General features: G+C 36.2%; 1 protein-coding gene across 1 annotated transcript in view; it reads right to left on the bottom strand.

The window, feature by feature from the left end:
• Window positions 1–18,300, bottom strand: part of Sema3e (semaphorin 3E) — a 228,893-nt gene that overhangs the window by 31,719 nt on the left and 178,874 nt on the right. The window contains exons 5-7 of the mRNA XM_051152076.1: window positions 14,525–14,618; window positions 2,789–2,908; window positions 1,353–1,495 (exon numbers count right to left, since the gene is read on the bottom strand). Of these exons, the coding sequence (XP_051008033.1) occupies window positions 1,353–1,495; window positions 2,789–2,908; window positions 14,525–14,618 (357 nt within the window). The remainder of the gene's footprint in view (window positions 1–1,352; window positions 1,496–2,788; window positions 2,909–14,524; window positions 14,619–18,300) is intronic.

Raw genomic sequence — 18,300 nt, 5'->3', positions numbered from 1 at the left:
TAGGCAGATACCGTGGTTCTTCTTATTTATATAGGAAGATTTAGCAAAAATCTGTATTCCTCATCAATGCAGCATCTTTTTTTTTTTTAAAGCTTTTTTAAATTTTAGTTTAAGTGACTAAATGCATGAGCACCATATGTGTGCATGTACCCTGGAGCCATAGGAGGTCATCTGACGGCCAGGATTGGCGTCACAGGTGAACTGTTTGATGTGGGTGTGGAAATTGAAATGAGCTCCTCTCCAAACACAGCAACTGCTTTTAACTGCTAAGCTGTTTCGGCAGCCCTTCGGTGCAGTACTTCAATTCAAGTACCCTCAATATATTTTCTAGCTATTACACATTTTAATAAGGTTGTCTTTCCTAGATAAAGTACTGACTTTATGATGTAGTGACTTTGATTATTATTTTGGTTGTATGTGGTATACCTGTCTCAAGAATTTGGATTGATCATTCCCCTTACTTCCCGTGTGAAAGAAAGCTTGTGAAGCAAGGCATGGCAGCAATATCTGTACTTTGGAGCTGAAGATCATTGCCAGCTGCCTATGAGTATGTTTATATGCAATGTGTGCTATTATTGCTATTAAATATCTTTCTTAAATGCTAAAGCAACTGCACTTGTTCCTCTGTTCTTGGTTTTGTTTTGTTTTGTACTTAACTGTAAAACTGATCAATTAAATTGCTCATACTCAGGTATATATATCCTCAAAAGATTGTAAATCTAATAAATTTTCTGTTAAATTGAATTTTAAAATACATTATATCTGAGCCAACATGATGGTTCAGAAACTTAAAGCCCCTGCTTGAAGCCACAGGATCTGAGTTCTAGCCCCAAGACCCACATGGTGGCAGGAGAAAACAGACCTCTACCATCAATTACATTCATGAACACACAGACAGATATGCACACATAAAAACAAACAAATACTTGATATAATACTTTAAAAACAGAACAAATTTCTATTTGGGAAGAAGTGGTAATTGTAGACTATTTCCTAACATGGCTTTGAAAATGAGAAAACTCATTAAAGTCAGCCCTATTTTAAAGTGAAACTCTCATTAGCAATGAAGTTATTATGGATATAATATAGGAAGCTTGGTTTATTAAATATCAAGTTCAGAAAGTCTATGGAATACTACAAAATATTTAAATTAGAAGCCTACTAAAGCCTGCTCAAAGTTGCATGAGTAACGAAGAGATGTGGAACATGGGAGATTTGAGAGGGAGGGGTGACAGTTATCAAAGTGTGAAACTCTCAAAAGAACCAAGAAAAATATATGTAAAACTATATAACAAATACACTGGGAAGGAAGGAAGATAAGCAAGCACAATCCCAAAGCATGCCAGCCTCACCACGCACAGCCTCCCCACTCGGGTGTAGATGGTGTGGGCATTGGTCTCCGCTTCCAACGCCTTTTCAGTAAAAAAGAAGTATATTTTGTTGTCATCTCGGTCTTCATTATCAGGAATCATATATGAGCCTACAAATTTTGGTTCTACAGACAAAACATAAATGAGAAAGTAAAAAATTATACATGTAATGGTGCAATAACAAAGGCACCTATGTAAGTTATTATCACCTGGTTGTCAAAATTTCATCAGGTCATGGGAAAGTGCAAAATTTCTTGAAAGTTTTAGATGACTACTGAAAACTAGATAATCATCTCCCTTTTATGAGAAAATTAATAGACATTTTAAAATGTAATTTCAATAGAAAAATGTAAGGGTCCATCCTGGATGCAGGAAACCCTAACAGTGTATATTGAAACAAAATGTATTTAGTTTAAGTACAAACTGGAAGTAGAAGGGAAACAATCTTTTAATTTCTTCTAATTTTATATAAAATATATGTACATGTATGGTACATATTAAAGTTTAAACCACAGTGTTGTTTTTGTAATTTATACACAAGCTATCACTAAACCTCATGGAAAATCACGTATTTCTATACTAACTTCAGTTTTTTTACATATACGTTTTACACATATATACAATAAACTACCTACAGAAAAGAACCATGGAACAATCAGGAATTATATAAATGTTACATTCTTAGTGTTTTGGCTACTTGTATTTGGCAGCCTTGAAGAAAACATCTTTCCTGTCTTGGTGAGTCTAAAATTCTGAATGTAAATGGATATCTATCATATCTCATCATTATCAACTTAAAAAAATCTCTATAGACCTAAAAACATCTTAGCCCCTCAACAACTAAGCTTAATTGTAAAACTAAACTACCTGGTCTTCAATCCCATCAGAGACTTGAAAAGGAAATTTAAGAGTTTGCATTTATAGTGTATACAATCTAAGTGACTTTTGGTCGATATGGAGCCAAGCATTTTAATAATAATATTTATGCACACTGAAGCTTAATCATGGAATGCTAGAAATTATGAAAATACTCACTATAACATGGCTAGTTACCCTCCTGAAGTTTGGTTTGTCTCTAAAGTGCAATGTGATACTATTAAAGCAAGCAAGGCACGCAATCACTGTAGTAACAATGATAACAATTAATGAGACAGGAAGAAGTTATTGAGTCTTTACTTTTCATATAGTGTTTATTTCATTTAACTCTTGATATGAAAGCATTACTATAAATAAACTTATTGCATAATTAAGGTATTTTATATATAAAGTGATGAACACATATCATATGTGTTTTGGACTCCAGATTATGATAGTTACAAAGACTATCTTGTGTTTATGTTTTTACTATCAAAATAGCAGACTTAGCCATGGACTTGTCTTCCACTCTGATTTTCAAACTCTTGTCTTTTCTCTTCTACCTTTCAGCAGCCGCTCATCGTCATGTTCAGTGCGAATGTGGCCTAGCTTCCCCATGCTGCGGAAGATCGCAGAATCTCTGCTCCAGTAGTCACTGTAGAGTCCAGCGAACAGTTCACTACCTGCACCAAGTGCACCAGAGAAAAATAAGTTAATGTCTGTCTCTCAATCTGAAGGTGTGGTAAAAGCCACCATTACATCAAACATATCAATTTAACACACATTCAACTTGAGGCTATCAATACTATTGCTAAGGGCTGGAAAGAAGCAACCTCAAAGCAGGCCATCAAACCCTGCTTCCCTCTCAGCTGTGAACTTTATGCGTCATCTTTTCTGAATGAGGAATGCGGCAGCGCTTAGAGTCATTAGGAGATGAGCACTGGAGGGAGGGGTCAGGGAGGGGCGCGGGGGCGGGCGGGACACTGATGAACGCAGATCCCTGTTTAGTGACATAGCAAACTTCTTTCAACCTCAATACCAATTGTGTTTTATCATTATAGCTGTATTGGTATTACACCTGGGCCAGTTAACTTAAGTTGCTTCTTATGGGAAACATCCCGTCTTTACCAGGATTTTACCATGGGAAGTAAAAAGTTCTGTCGAAGCCGCGTCTACAATCGTCTGTGTAAGTTTATAGCTGAGTCAGAGCTCTGAGGCTGGAGTCTGCAGAATGACTGATTGCCCTTAGCTGCAGCACAAGGAGAAGGCACAGATTTAAAACGGGGTCTTGGGAATGTTCAAATTTTTGTAGAATCTTGAAAAAAAATCACAACGTGTTTTTAGAGAAAGAAATAAAGCTATTAACAGTAGCTTGAGAGGAGAGAACAATATTCTTTTTGAAACAAATAGGACACATGAGGGCATGACTGAGCCTGGGAATTGTTACCACCGATGAGGCACGGGGACTTGGAATGTTCTTCCTCCCCATAACCACAGAATGGACTCCCTGTGCATCAGTACTAGACAGCTGTTTGGGGCATGCCTAGCCTTGCTGTCCTGTTCTGTCCCAGAAGAACGACTCTGGCAAACAAGCAAATAGAGCATATTTCTGGAGTGAGAAACTTCATCTAGAATGTTTGAATTATATACCTCTCTGTGTGCCCAGAACTCTAGCTGGGTTTAAAAATAGAGACAAAGATGATGACACTTGAAAAACACATTATAGATTTTTTAAATTTCTGGGTGTATACATTATATACACATAGGCACTTCTATACATATATGTACAAATGTGTATTTGTCAATGTGTTTGGCAGTATGTAATAGTCAGGTAAAATTTGAGTGGTATTCTTTTCTCCTTTTCTTAATGATGATGGTGGTGGTGGTGGTGGTGACGATTGTTGTTACTATAGTTATTGTTATGATTGTTATTGTTATTATTACTGCCACTGGACACAAGAGCTCTCTCTGGGACTAGGGGCTCACTGATTCAGCTAGGCTGAATGGCAACTGAGACCTACTGAACTTCCTGTCTGTGCTTCCTTGTCATCTGAATTAAAAGACCATGCCATGCTGGGCTGTTTAGATGCTGAGGATCAAAGTCAGGTCCTCATACTTACGTGGACCTTTATCAATCCTGCCTTCTCCTCGGCCCCTACTGATGCTTTTCAGAATCCTGAAAATGTGTCCCTATGTGTACACTTGTGACTTAAAATACCTCAAAGTTTAAGAAAACTCATATATTCTGTAAGACAGGTTAACTCCTGTCAACACCCAACCCACCTCAGAGAAGATAACGAGCATCAAAGAACCTCCTTATGGAGATGGCTTCAAATGTGGCAAACTAGCCACTGGGCAAAATGTCCTCATTTCCTGCCAGAGACAGAATTCTGCCTAAAAAAGGGCAAGCTAGGATGCAGGCAGAGTCGACAGCCAAACTATGCCAAGACAGGGTAAACAAGTCCTCATTAGTTCCTGCCTCACAAATATGTCTGTCAGATATATTGGGACAGAAGGCTGAAGAAGATGCTCCAACGTTATTAGAGTTTTAGGTGACTGCTCAGGCAGCAAACTGTCTCTGTCATCTTCTCATTTGGGAAGCTGCTAGCCTGCACTCCCGGTACACTCACGTAATTAATTTTATTCCTCCTCAAGTCTCTGATGGGGTTGAAGACCAGATAGTTTAGTTTTGAAATTAAGCTTAGATGTTTTTAGGTCTAGATAGATGTTTTAAGTTGATAATGACAAGATATAGATATTGATTTACATTCAGAATTTTCTACTCACCAAGATAGGACAAATGTTTTCTTCAAGGTTGCCAAATACGAATAGCCAAAACACTATGAAAGTAACATATATAATTCCTGATTGTTTGTGGTTCTTCTTTCTATAGGTAGTTTATCGTATATATGTGTAATAATATGAATGTATATGTAAAAATATTTAGTGAAAAATCGTTAAAAAAGAAAATTCATAATAATGATACTTGTAGTTTAATATATCAATTTATGCTATAAATTTAAATTAAGACTAATAATGTTAACACTATAAAAATTTGACCGAATATATTAACTCAATTTAAGAAAACTGGAGATACTGCTTACAAATTTATTAGACTTGTTTCAGACCTTCTGATTTTTTTTTGTCTAACATAAAAACTTTTAAACTTTAAAAAAATTTTCCATTTATTACACACGTTTGTACAGTAAAAAGTTTGTAAAGGTAGTCAACTGAGTTACATAAAAATCAGTTTATGTAAATGGCTGTGCTGGCTTACAAAAATAATCAAAATGGTTTTGTTTTTATTTACGATAGCTGAATTTTACATATAAAATATAAGGGTTATCTTTTTAATACATATATTTTTATGAATAATAGGTCTTTTAAATATTGTGAATATTTTTCTGTTCTTCAGTTTTAAAGAGTAGATTTATGTTAGTTGATTAAAGTATTTAAAAACTATTAGTATGGAAATACAATCTGTTTATTCTTATGCAAAAATCTTACTTTAATTATTCCAATTTAGAACAGTTTTAAAGTGCTGCTTGTCTTGATCAAGGTCAAACAACGCCCATATCAGCCAGTAGATGGCAGCCCTGTGACAGCAAATAATGTCTAAGCAGGGTGTCTGCTCCAAGATGGGATACTTTGAGTTTTAAACAATTTCTCTTTCTGTAGCTAGATGAAAGGAAATCTTTCATGAAAATTCAGGCAAGTAAATATAAACTCTGTTACTTAAACCTGAAAGGAGCTAGCCAGGTGCTACACACCGTGAGCCATGGAAACAAGCAAATGTGTTTTGGTTGGCTGTTAGTTGATCCTTAGAAGGAAAAGTTCCTGCTCTCTTGTATTATCAGTGTGAAAACACAACAAACTCAAGCTATAAGACATAGGTACTGGGCTTGGCAAACCATTTCCCAAAGAAAACTAAGAAGAAGATAACACATTAAAAATAAATATAAATACACTAGAATTAAGCTTTATGTAAAGTTAATACATAATATTAATTAAATATGTGAAACTCTTCCATATTATAGTAAAAAATATCTTTTAAGGAAAATAAATATTTTCTTAAAAACACTTTTTAAATTTATAAATATTTGTGTCTAAATTTAAGTCACTATTTTGCTAATTCCTGGAATGAAGTAACAGATAACCTCTAGATAAATCTTATTTTTCTTATTTAAAAAAGAAATATATTTATATGTAAAGTCTGTTTTAGGGTTTCAGTAATAAGAACACAAACATCCAAAAATGTATTGTCTTAGCTTAAGTTTTAACTTATGCCCAGTATATGTTGATATTCTGAAAAGAAAAAAAAAAAAAAAAAAAAAAAAAAAAAACAAGTTGGTTTTTAATGCCAAATGGTGTTTTAATCATTATAGAACTAGATTTACATGCTAAGTAATGTATTAATTTTAGATAGCTAACTGGCTATAAATGAATGTAAGACATATGCTTTCACGCATTTTAGAAGGGAGTGTAACTTATTACACTAAACAATAATCTTTACACACAGGTAAGATTATAATGAGGATAATTCTGCACCTGAATCAAGTTAAATGTCCAGCTCTAAATCTGCCATTTGACCTCCAGAACCTGTTTACTGTCTTAAAGTACAGGTTACTGGAGGAAACTAAGGGTTCTCACCTCTGCTCACTGCTTCCATTTATACGGATACTGCCTGTTTCCTCTAAAGACCCTTTTCTTGTTGTGGTTGTTATTAATTAACTTATTTGTTTACTTTACACCTGGACTGCAGCTTCCCTTCCCTCCTCTCCTCCCAGCTCCTCCTTTTCTCCCCACCCCCACCCTTTGCCATCCACTGCTCTTTCCCTTCTCCTCAGAAAAGGGGAGGCCTCCCATGGATGTCAACCCTCCTTGGCATGTCAAGTTGCAGCAAGATTAAGTGCATCTTCTTCTATTGAGGGTAGAAGAAGCAGCCCAGTTAGGAGAAGGGGATCCAAAGGCAGGCAACAGAGTCACAGACAACCCCCACTGTTAGGACTCCCACATAAAGATCCAGTTTCCCAACTGTTACACGTGTGCAAATGGCGTAGACACAGACGCTGCCATGGACACGATGCTTACTTCTAACGGACCAGTCATCCTGCTGTGTTTCAATTGACTCTGTATGTACTTGGGAGTATACTCTACTAACGTCTGGGATACTGAAGATGCTCAATAAATGTTTATTGAATCAATAAACAGCTTCATAAATTAATAGTCAAATGTATCTAAACCTCCCTTCAGGTGTTAAAAGTGCTATGGAATATAATAGAAAGTACTCAGGATAATATTGGATTTATTTTTACCTTAATTTTCTTTTGAGAATTTCACCCTTGGGTACCATATTTATATCATTTCCATATCTTTGCTTCCATTCACCCTCAAACTTCTCTGTACTTCTTCTCAAGTTCATGAATTATTATTTAGAATTTCCTCAGGAAAAAAATTATCAATTGATAGGAGCCTATTAGGCACTTATATGACTAAAGGAACTCTTGAATTTTTATTTTAAATGTAATGTTAATGATAATTAAGAACACAAAATATGAACATTACAACATTGTTAACTATTAATACTACAGCATTAAAAATAATTTAAAAATTTTAAACTATGAAGCCACAAACTCCATTTTTTCTAACATTTGTCCACAGTAGTTGCAGCTTGAAGGCCTTGCTGCTATCTCGAGGCTGTGTATATTATAAATTGTTTCCAAGAAAAAAAGAAAAGATGATTATTCTGAGTTGTATACAAAGGCAAATCCACTGCAAGTTATTTTAAGGTAAAATATGCAATAATTTTTTTCTAGATAATATCATTTCATGGTGGTATTATTTTTTAGTTTTATTTAAGCATAGTGCACCCTTAGCAGTTTTGGAAAGTCACCATGAATATAATTAATGGACTATATGTCCTCTTAATTTTTATTCACTATATAGAAATACACATTTTAATTATCTTGTATGAGCAAGTCACATTAATTATTTGGAGCCTTCATATTTTATTTTACTCAAATGTTTCTTCTATTAATGTTATAAATGCATGATCTAAGGTTCACAATAATGTTAAATGCATTGGCCTTGTGAATAATAAGTGACCATCAACACTAAAAGAACCCACAAAGTGTACATGTCATTAGGTAGATAAGTCTTTTGCTCTTTTTATCTTGCCAATTGACTAGCTGCAATCATCAATGTTAAGAAGGTGGCTTGTGGGGACAAAAGTGGAAAAGAAAAGTGTGCACATTTGCTGACACACATGTCTGTAGCTGTGTTTGCCTGGTAGCCAATCAGTGACATCAGTCATTGCAGTCATGGTAAATTAAATTCCCGAGGGACACGAAGGGAACTTAAGCTTGGAAAGCAGCAATATTTTAGGGAGACATTGAGTGTTTCTTCTCCTTCTCCTTTTATTTGAGAAAATAATTATAATTATAATATAAGCAATGTATTGGAATAGCTCTTTGGAGACCTGCAGGCATGGCCAGAAGCTGCGGGAAGCATGCAGACAGTGGGCATTTTGCCAACATGAGGAAGCAGCAGCCTTGAATAAGATATTCTTTAGGGACGGCGTTGTAGCAATGGGGTAAGTTGAAGTCTCTTTGTATGCAGTTGTGGTGAATTCAAGAAATGAACATTCATTCCTAAGTGCTCTTGATATAAATATACTTAATTCAGCAGAAAGGATTGCTCATTCTTAATTTTTTGCTACTCAGAACTTAAAAAATTGCTTATATATTTGGTATTCTCTACAATTATTTTCCATTCAATTAACATTTATGTTTAATGCATAGACCCTGTAATAGGGTGCATATTCCTAAATATATTTTAAAATAAAAGTTCACATAAAAAATTCAATGTTTATAGAGTAGTTTAATTTATTGACGAACTCACATGGAACCATTGATGTCCAAAATATTTTAAAATTTATTATTGTATGGTGTGTGTGTGTGTGTGTGTGTGTGTGTGTGTGTGTGTGTGTGTGTAGGAACCAGGTCCGACTGGGATGCCTGCCTGTCTTGCTGTTTCATGTCCTGTTTCTAGCAGCTTCCGTGTCTGTGTTTATGTTGGTCAGCTGGTCTTGTTTACTGCTCTGAGAACGCACCCCACCCCTCCTCAGGACTTTCCCTCCTGTGTGCAATTACCTCTTGAGGGATTTCACCTGCGAGTGGCATTCCTGTTTTGCTGCCTAGAAGAAGGTGCTTTGAACACTGAATAAAGGTTGAAACCGCCGCTGCTGCTGCTCTCTTAGCATGAAGGACCTGCTGTGTTATTGTGTGTGTGTGTGTGTGTGTGTGTGTGTGTGTGTGTGTGTGTGTGTGTGAGTTAAATCCGCAGTCCCTCGCCCTTGACTCAGTACTGCGGTGGTGCAGGTGTCACGTGTGTGTGTGTGTGTGTGTGTGTGTGTGTGTGTAGATAGAAATGGGAACTTGAGTATGTTCCCCAGGGCACATGTGAAGATCAGTGGAATCCACAAATCAAACGAAAATCACCAGGCTTGTGTTGCAAGCACTTGTAATTTACTAATTTACTAAAATCAAATGTTAAGTCTTTATTTGTAACCCTAAGAATGTTCTAATAAGAGTTAACCGATGCAGAGCTGAGGAGATGGCATTATGGGTTAGATCAGTTGCTAGGCAGAAATGAGGACACAAATTTGGAACCCATGCAAATAAGCTGGCGTGTCCCACACATGTCTAGTGAGCCAGAGCTGTGAGATTAGAGATAGGAGAGTTGATGGGTGGGTGGTGCCTGGCCACCAGTCCAACTCCAGGCCAGCGAAGAGCCTCTTATTAAAGGAATGAAGCAGAAAGTGTTAAATAAATAAAAACAGCTAACATCCTCCTCTGTCTGCTATACACATGAGCAGAGGCACAGGCATCCACAACCACACATGTGCTTACAACACACACACACACACACACACACACACACATGAGCGCATGACACAGCAAAGACAATTCTCTAAACATTAGCTCCTGTCATCTTAGTACAGTATATGTATTTCAGAAGTCATAGGATACACAGAATAAGAATACACAATAGACCAGAAAATCTAACAAATAATTGGAGAAATAAAGTGTAAAACCTAAGTAGCCATATGCTTGAAAGAGAAAGTACAAAACATCCTGAGGTTTACTGCATTACACAAAGCAGCTGAAAAGGGAGAAAAGATGTAACACGAGAAGAAATAGTTCATGAATTTTGATTTAGTTGACTACCAAATAATATGCATATTATTTTATTTTCCTAATAAGTTAAGTGCGAACTTCCTTCTGGTTCTTAGGAAGCCACAAGGAAATAACACAGCAAGAGAGTTTAGTGCAAACCTCAGGGTATTGACAGCTTTTAAGGCTAGGAAGTACTTAACAGTTATTAAATAGCTTTTGAAAGAATATTTGTAAGAACCCTGTGGGAAAACTGGCTAAACACATAAGAAAATATTGTAGCTGAGGGATGAGCTTTTATGTATGCCACCAAAATTAATCAGGTCTCTGTGAAATATGGAGAACAAAGTGTACTGATGCTTGACCTCACTTTGGCTTCTGACCATGGGGAGAATGGCACCATATGACCACTGCTCTGCTCTTGAATTCTTTTGAACATAGAAGTCGTTATGATTTTATTTCCAAAGTAGATGATAGATTTTATTAAAAACATGCATATTGGACTCTTTCACTTACTAAAAAATGTTATTCAGTTTTACTCCAGAAACTCTAAAATAAAGTGAACTACTTAACTAAAATTAAAATTGTATCTAAAGGTAAGAAGAAATAAACAAGCATGTTGGCACACCTCTTTTTTTCACAGAACTTGGGAGGCAGAGACATAGATGGGTCATCTGTGTGAGTTTAAGGCCAGCATGGTGTACATATCGGATTCCAGGCAGGCCACGGCTTCATAGTGAGACTCTGTCTCAGTAAATAAAGATAATACATACTACAAAATATTCATTGTTTTGGAAGAACATTTGGGTGGGGGAGGGGAAGCACAGAGTACAGAAGGAAATATGGAGATGGATAAATAACACTATAGACCATTTGAAGAACTTACATAGAAACATAGCGCTGGAGAAGTTTCCATCTATGGATGGGACATGTGGACATCTGAGCTCACAGTGGTTGTGCAAGTATGCACAAGGCAGACAAATCCCAACATAGAGAGGTGAAATGGACAGTAACCCTCTCGGTCTCTCGCTTAGAGCAGGAGGTATTGGCAATTGATTACTTCCAAGACTATATTGGCAGCACAAAGTGGTCTTGATAGAAATTTTTTAAGAACACAAACTTGCACAATAAGAGGAGTGTGATCTGGGAGAACTTGGGAGAGGGGTGAATATGATACATAGTGTAAAATTTCTCAAAGACCTAATAGAAAACATTTTTTTTTTCTAGGCCTCATCATAGTCTTGTGAATGTTGCTATCAGTCTTGTTTTAACCCATAAGAACAGAACATGTGTGGCTACAAAATATCACATTAGTATATTCTTCTCTGTCAGGGTAGGCAATACCAAACTTGCCAAATTCCAAGTCAGGTAGCTCCATTTTCCAGCTCACTTTTTCCCTGCTTTTCCAGCTGAGTGAATTATTTTTATTTCCTGTCTTGTAAGGAGCTGTGGCTCACATAGGTTATCGGGTTCCCTGCCCAGTGGCTTCGGCTTTTCCATAGTGAGTAACAAGAGAATGGACAAATGTGAAGAATTATATTTTTATTTCTTCTCTTTGGAGGGATTGTTCTATAACTTGAGTTTAGGTTAGGGAGCTATTATTTTATTTGATTTCTCTTCTGAATAAATAAAACTGGCCCCAGATGGCAAGCACTTCACGTTTCAGCAAGGGGTAATTCAATTTATAGCAGTTCAATGAAATTCACTTGGCAGTGTCCCTCTAGTGATACTCCCCTCTTAAATCCGTCAGCTTTAAATTCCCAATTCCATGAATAAACAAACTCCAGGGAGACTGACTCTAGAGTGACATAGATATCTACGGAAATGACTACATTCACCATTTAAACAAACTATTTAAATGGTTGGTCTTCTCTTGTAAAAGTTTGAGGACTTCACTGTACAGGAATGTATACTGTGTAGTATCCAACCTCTGATATCTTTTTAATAAGAGAAATATCTCAGATTCTGTTTGCTGTGTGCCAAGGTTTTCAGTCTGTACCCCATCCAGACATTCAGGTTATCAAATGTAAGCATTTTATTCAGATCCTGCCAATTTCTGTGGAATGTCTAGCAATTATGGATATAGTAGGCAGCAAGAATGCCATGCCTAAGGTTGGGATTGCCACTGTCTAAGCTGTCTTAACAGCTCTGTTTTTATATTAAGGTCTCTTCATATTCTACATAAATGAATATGCGCGCATGTGCATGCTCACGTGTGTGTTTTCACACACACACACACACACACACACACACACACACACACTTAGTCAAGTCTCAACTATGTGAAATTCCTATTTTAGAAAATTTTTAAATTATCATGCTGAAACCAAAGTTAGCATAGCTAACATCAAATTTTATTTTTCTGTAAGAATGTTCTTATGTATGTCTCAGAACCATGATCCAGATAGGGAAGTGTAATGAGCACCATACAAGGCCCAAAAAACTCTGGGAAAAACTCGAAGGAAAAAAAAACAGATTCTCTGGGGATACAGTCTTAATTAGTACAGTGTATTTTACTGTTTCATTTTTAATCTTGATTTTTATTGTATGGGTAATTTGTCTAAGCACATGTCTGTGTAGTATATATGGATGCAGTGACTATAGCATCCAGAAGAGGGCACCAGATCCCCTAGGACTGGCATTAGAGACTGGCATTGTAAGACACTGAGTGCTAGGACTTGAACCTCAATGCTCTCTGGGCCAGAGCAACATGTGCCATTAAACACCAAGCCATCTCTCCAATCCTTCACAGTATATTTTTAAACATCAGCAAAATATTCTAAGCTTTATCAGTTTACTTAGGGTATGAAGTCCCTACAACTTATCGTTTCTCGTTTTCCTCAAAGAGAAATGATTATGGATGGTAATGAGAAATGAGCCTGTATGTGATCATTTACATATACTGAAAAATGTAATAATAGTGTCTTGTTCACAGGGGCCATCAGAAGCTCTCAGATACCGAGAACAGAGAAGTATCTTAGCTCATTTGTTAGGTGCAAAGGATTGCTTTCATCAATTTTATATGTAGGAATTTTCTTCTGCTCATATATTTGCAGATCTGAAATCTTTTGACAAGTGCATCTTTTCCAATTCTACATAACACAGAAAAACATGTGGCAAGCTAGATCTTTCGACAGCTCATTTAATTAACAGGAATTAAGCTGCAACATCAATCAGACAATATCATAATATTACTGCATCCTTGCAATGCACATATTTAGTCTATGTTCAGCTGACCAGATTCTATAGTTTATATTCTAGTTTAAGAAGAATTTATATAAGTGAGATGGCTGAGCAGTTAATGGTGCCTGCCTCCAAACCTGATGACATGAGTTAGATCTTAGCTTCCACATGCTAGAGAGATTTGACACCTGTGTATTGTCCTCTGACTTCTACACACACACACACACACACACACACACACACACACACACAGAGAGAGAGAGAGAGAGAGAGAGAGAGAGAGACAGACAGACAGACAGACAGACAGAGGCAGAGAGAGAGACACAGAGAGAGACAAAGAGAAAGAGAGAGGCAGACAGACAGACAGAGAGACAGAAAGGGGAGGGAGAGACAGAGACAGACAGAGGAGGCACAAAGAGACACAGAAAGAACAAATGCAGAACAAGAATTTAGATAACTAACTTTAGAGTTCTCAATCGAGATGAATTTTTTCCCTGAATATTATGGATAACAAAAATGTGTAATAAGCATACAAAACCCACACATCACAAACGTGAAATTCTCTAAATTACTTCCTATAGCGAGATAGAAAATTGATGTATTTTAACATGGTGGATGTTCTCTGGCTATGTTTTTGTAAAGCTCTGATAAAGCTCCATTTTCTGAGTGCTAAATGCTACCATAACAATCACTCTGCTTCAAGCATTTGTTGATGTTTTTTTCACCATGAGACATAAGTACTTCATGGCATCTAGTTATTTAAGAGTCCAGTTACTAAAGATATCCTGACCTGAAAATCAGCAACATTTCTCCAGATACCTACCAGCTGATAGATTAGGCGAGGCAAAGTGTATAAGGAAATGCTAAAGAATGTACTGAAGTTTAAAAATACATTTGAAATCACCATGGCTACCACCTGATGAATGTGGTAAAGATAATTACCAACGAGAGTGGAGACAAAGGAGGAGCTGGGGTCAAAAGGACATCTGCCCCTTCCTCTCTCAGATCTGTGGGACTCCAGGTGAAACAGGGGGTCCTGGAAAGAAAACAGAAAGACATTTTAAAGGTGCCAATTGCGATGAGAGTTTACTTCCTCCAATAAAGCACAGCAAAGCTAGGTCACTAACCAGCTACGTGGTCTCATCAGCACCCTAGTAACAGAACGATGTGGATTTACACATTGAGTTTTGTAAGTAAGCACAAAGGCTCGGCAGAGCCTTCTATGGCATCACTACTATCAGAGAATGTAAGAGGATGAGAGAAACTACCAGGCTTTCCCAGTCAAACTAGACAATGCCCGCTACACTCAGATGTGTCAGTTCAATAGTCCAAAGACTGGATATGATTATAAAGAGATTCAGTGAGAAAAGTAGAATTGAGGTTTTCATCCCTAACAGGCATATTAATTTTTAGAATAATTTGGAAAAAAAAAAGGATAAAATTTACTACCAAGAGTTTTGAATATTCATTTTATAATTGGGGCGGGGGGAGATTGTTGTACTTGTTTGTTTGTTTGTTTGTTTTTTGAGACAGGATTTCTTTGTGTAGCCTTGGCTGCCCTGGACTTGCTTTGTAGACCAGGCTGGCCTCGAACTCACAGGGATCCACCTTTCTCTGCCTCCCGAGTGCTGGGATTAAAGGCATGCACCACCACCACTCAGCTCATTTTATAATTTTTTATTGTGTTTTTCGTTTTGTTTTGTTTTGTTTCTCTGTGTAGCCTTGGCTGTCCTGGACTCACTTTGTAGAACAGGCTTGTCTCAAACTCACAGAGATTTGCCTGCCTCTGCCTCTGAATGCTGGGGTTAAGGGCATGTGCCACCACACCCAGCTTCATTATGCTGTTTTTAAAAATTCAATAATGATAATTTAGAATGATTAGTTCATAATTACTTCAATGTACATTCAGGCATTAATTTCATTCTATTCACCATTTCATTTTCAATTTGTTATACCGCTTTTCACAATAAGTCACTAAAAATATATTCCCCACAAAAATATTCTTATACTATTGCCTTCTGTTTCATGAAGGTACTAACAGTAATTTTCTGACTGTTCTTAGATTTCAAAATTAATTCTCTCTCTCTCTCTCTCTCTCTCTCTCTCTCAAATGCAATATATATATATATATATATAATGAACCTGTTGCAAGTCTGCTATAAGTGGTTTTCATATAACTAAGGCATTTAGGAAAGTAGCAATAACAAGAACTATAGAAACTTTTGTAGAAAAAAAGATAATTTTCAATAGAACATTCTGATCCTAAAGACTGTTATCTTAAGGTTCATCTTGACTTACTAGTTATCCTATTACCTCCTGTGTCCTGGTCTATACTTTGTCTTTTTCTCTCTGATAGTCTAAAATAACTATGCTGACTTTTCCATTTAAAAAACCTTCCAGTAAATTCTGAGCTCAGTTGACCCATGTGACATGTGATCTTGTCTTTGCTTTCATACTTCTATATAGAACAGCCCCAAGATTTGGTTTTATTACTGGGATCAGCAATAATTTTTTCTTGTTCAGCTGTTGTAGGCAACTTACAAGGCAGTATGGATGCCAGTAAATTCGGAGATGCTTCTATTAAGTATCACGGATAATAAGTTTCAGAAGCATGACAAAAAAATTGGCCAATTAAAAAAGGAATTGTAGATCTGACAGGCTATGCTGATGCTAACAGTTTCATACAAATTTGCAGAGCAAGCCCAGAGTGTGAGTGTGGGTTTTACCTGTCCATCTAAGTCATGTTAATTTGTAACATTTCACTTTGTAAAATATTTGCGAAAACAAACAACAAAGAGAATATGCATTTTTAAGGTTATAGAGAAGTTGTTAAGAAAAATACCAAGATGTTGGGTAAGGTCAATTTTTTTATAGGTTAATATCTGGGTAATATTTATCTTGTCATCTAACACTTCTAATGAGTCTATTTTCTCTATTAGATAGTCTTAAGTATCTTAACACAAACATTAAACTGTTTGAAAGTGTTAAGAAGAGCAATGCTAATTTTGTCAAACAACAATCACATAGTGAGTTTAAATTTTCAAGTGAGGAAAAGAAATAGAAAATATAAAATAAACAGTCATCAAGAAATTCCTAGAATTTGTGGAACAGGAGGTAGGTGAAGAAAATAAAGTCAAAATTTCTTTAAAAACTTGAATTTTCCCTAGTGGAAAGCATCACTAAAGTTCCTGAGGCTAACATTGAATTTTGGATTTCTTCATGTGTCTGAGGTAAAAATGTTCTGATAGAATTCTCCTTTTATAAAGATTAAGTGGGTCAAAAGGAAACTTATTCCATCAAGAAGCCCAGAGCCTTGATAATTTGAAATAAACAGTTAATGGATAATCATGCTGGATTGCTTAGTCCTGTGTGAGGCACATCAGTATAAGATGTATCTCTGTCAGAGGCTGTTAAAAGATGTAGACTTATTAAATCAAATTCCACACTGAGAACTGATGAAGATTAACAATGAATCCAAATAGTCTTAGACATCAATATCTCATGCCAGACAACAATCGGAGAGACCATGACTAAAATCTCTTCCCCTTTCTCATGCAGATTTTGTATTTATTTGAGCAGTGGCTAAACATGGGTCAACAGTATTTGTTCGAAATAATAAACAAGTTAAATGTTTTTATTTGATTTCACCTCTGTAATAAAAGCCTATATTCTTGTTATCCTAAAACTTGACACAATCTATCATTTCAATGTTAAAAATCATTAGGCATACAACTTCTGGTTTTTTGGTGCACTAATAGAAGTATCATTGTTTTTCTTGCATGCTGGCTGCTCAGGATGTGGGAAATCTTCTTGCAGAATTATAGTATGATGCCACAAATATTCTTTATGTTAATTATAGTATGTCTTTAAAACTAATGCTATATCTGCTTTTAAGTTTAGTCTTCAGCTACTGAATCAGATAGAGTGGTAACAGTCTGTCCACTAGTTTTCTGTGACAAGGGCTACTGTAATGCATTTATTAAACACTAGTTAGCAAAAGCAAACAAAACATTGAGTTTATTGGAATGACCTAAATTCTGAAGTAAGTCTCTGATCAGAGGCAACACTGTCTGAAGTCATTATTTCAGCTCCTTATTGGGTAACATGAAGAACAGTTTCATCGCAACCTTTCAGCTGCCAATGACAAATGTATAAGTGGCTGTCAGACATTTGCCTAAGCAAGTTATCAGTAATCACAAGCTTGCTGGCAGTTTAGAGCAGTTAAAAGTTAAGGCAGAAATAAATCTGAAATAAAACTGTCACATTCAAAGACAATGATGTTTTATGACATAAAACAGTTTCTCTGTGTGGTTAAGGCTAAATAGCCCTAGAAAGAGTTTACTTCTTTTATGGAAACACTGAAAATAACCCAATTTTAAAGCCATCAGTTTGCTTATAGCAAATACAAAGTTCCTAATAAACAAACCAGAGGAGAGATAATTTAAGAAGGTGCATCCCATTGTCTCTACTATTAATAGATATGTTACAATTCTGTTCCAATTTTGTATCTTGTCTCAGACTTTTCATTATGTCTTCTGAAATAATACAGTTGCAATCAATTTTCAGTATGTGTCTCAATCTCTTTGCTATAACTAAGTCACAGATACTCTAACAGGCAGAAAAATGGAGACTCAGAATTCTGGTCTTAGTTCCTAGACTACAGAATGCATTTTGCAGATCCCATCAAGTTACGGATTCTGAAGTGTGAAGACTGCCTC

This window comes from Acomys russatus, chromosome 10, assembly GCF_903995435.1.
Source record: "Acomys russatus chromosome 10, mAcoRus1.1, whole genome shotgun sequence".
NCBI classification, from domain to species: domain Eukaryota; kingdom Metazoa; phylum Chordata; class Mammalia; order Rodentia; family Muridae; genus Acomys; species Acomys russatus.
The sequence above is the reverse complement of the archived record's forward strand: the minus strand, read 5'-3'. Positions and strand labels throughout refer to the sequence as shown.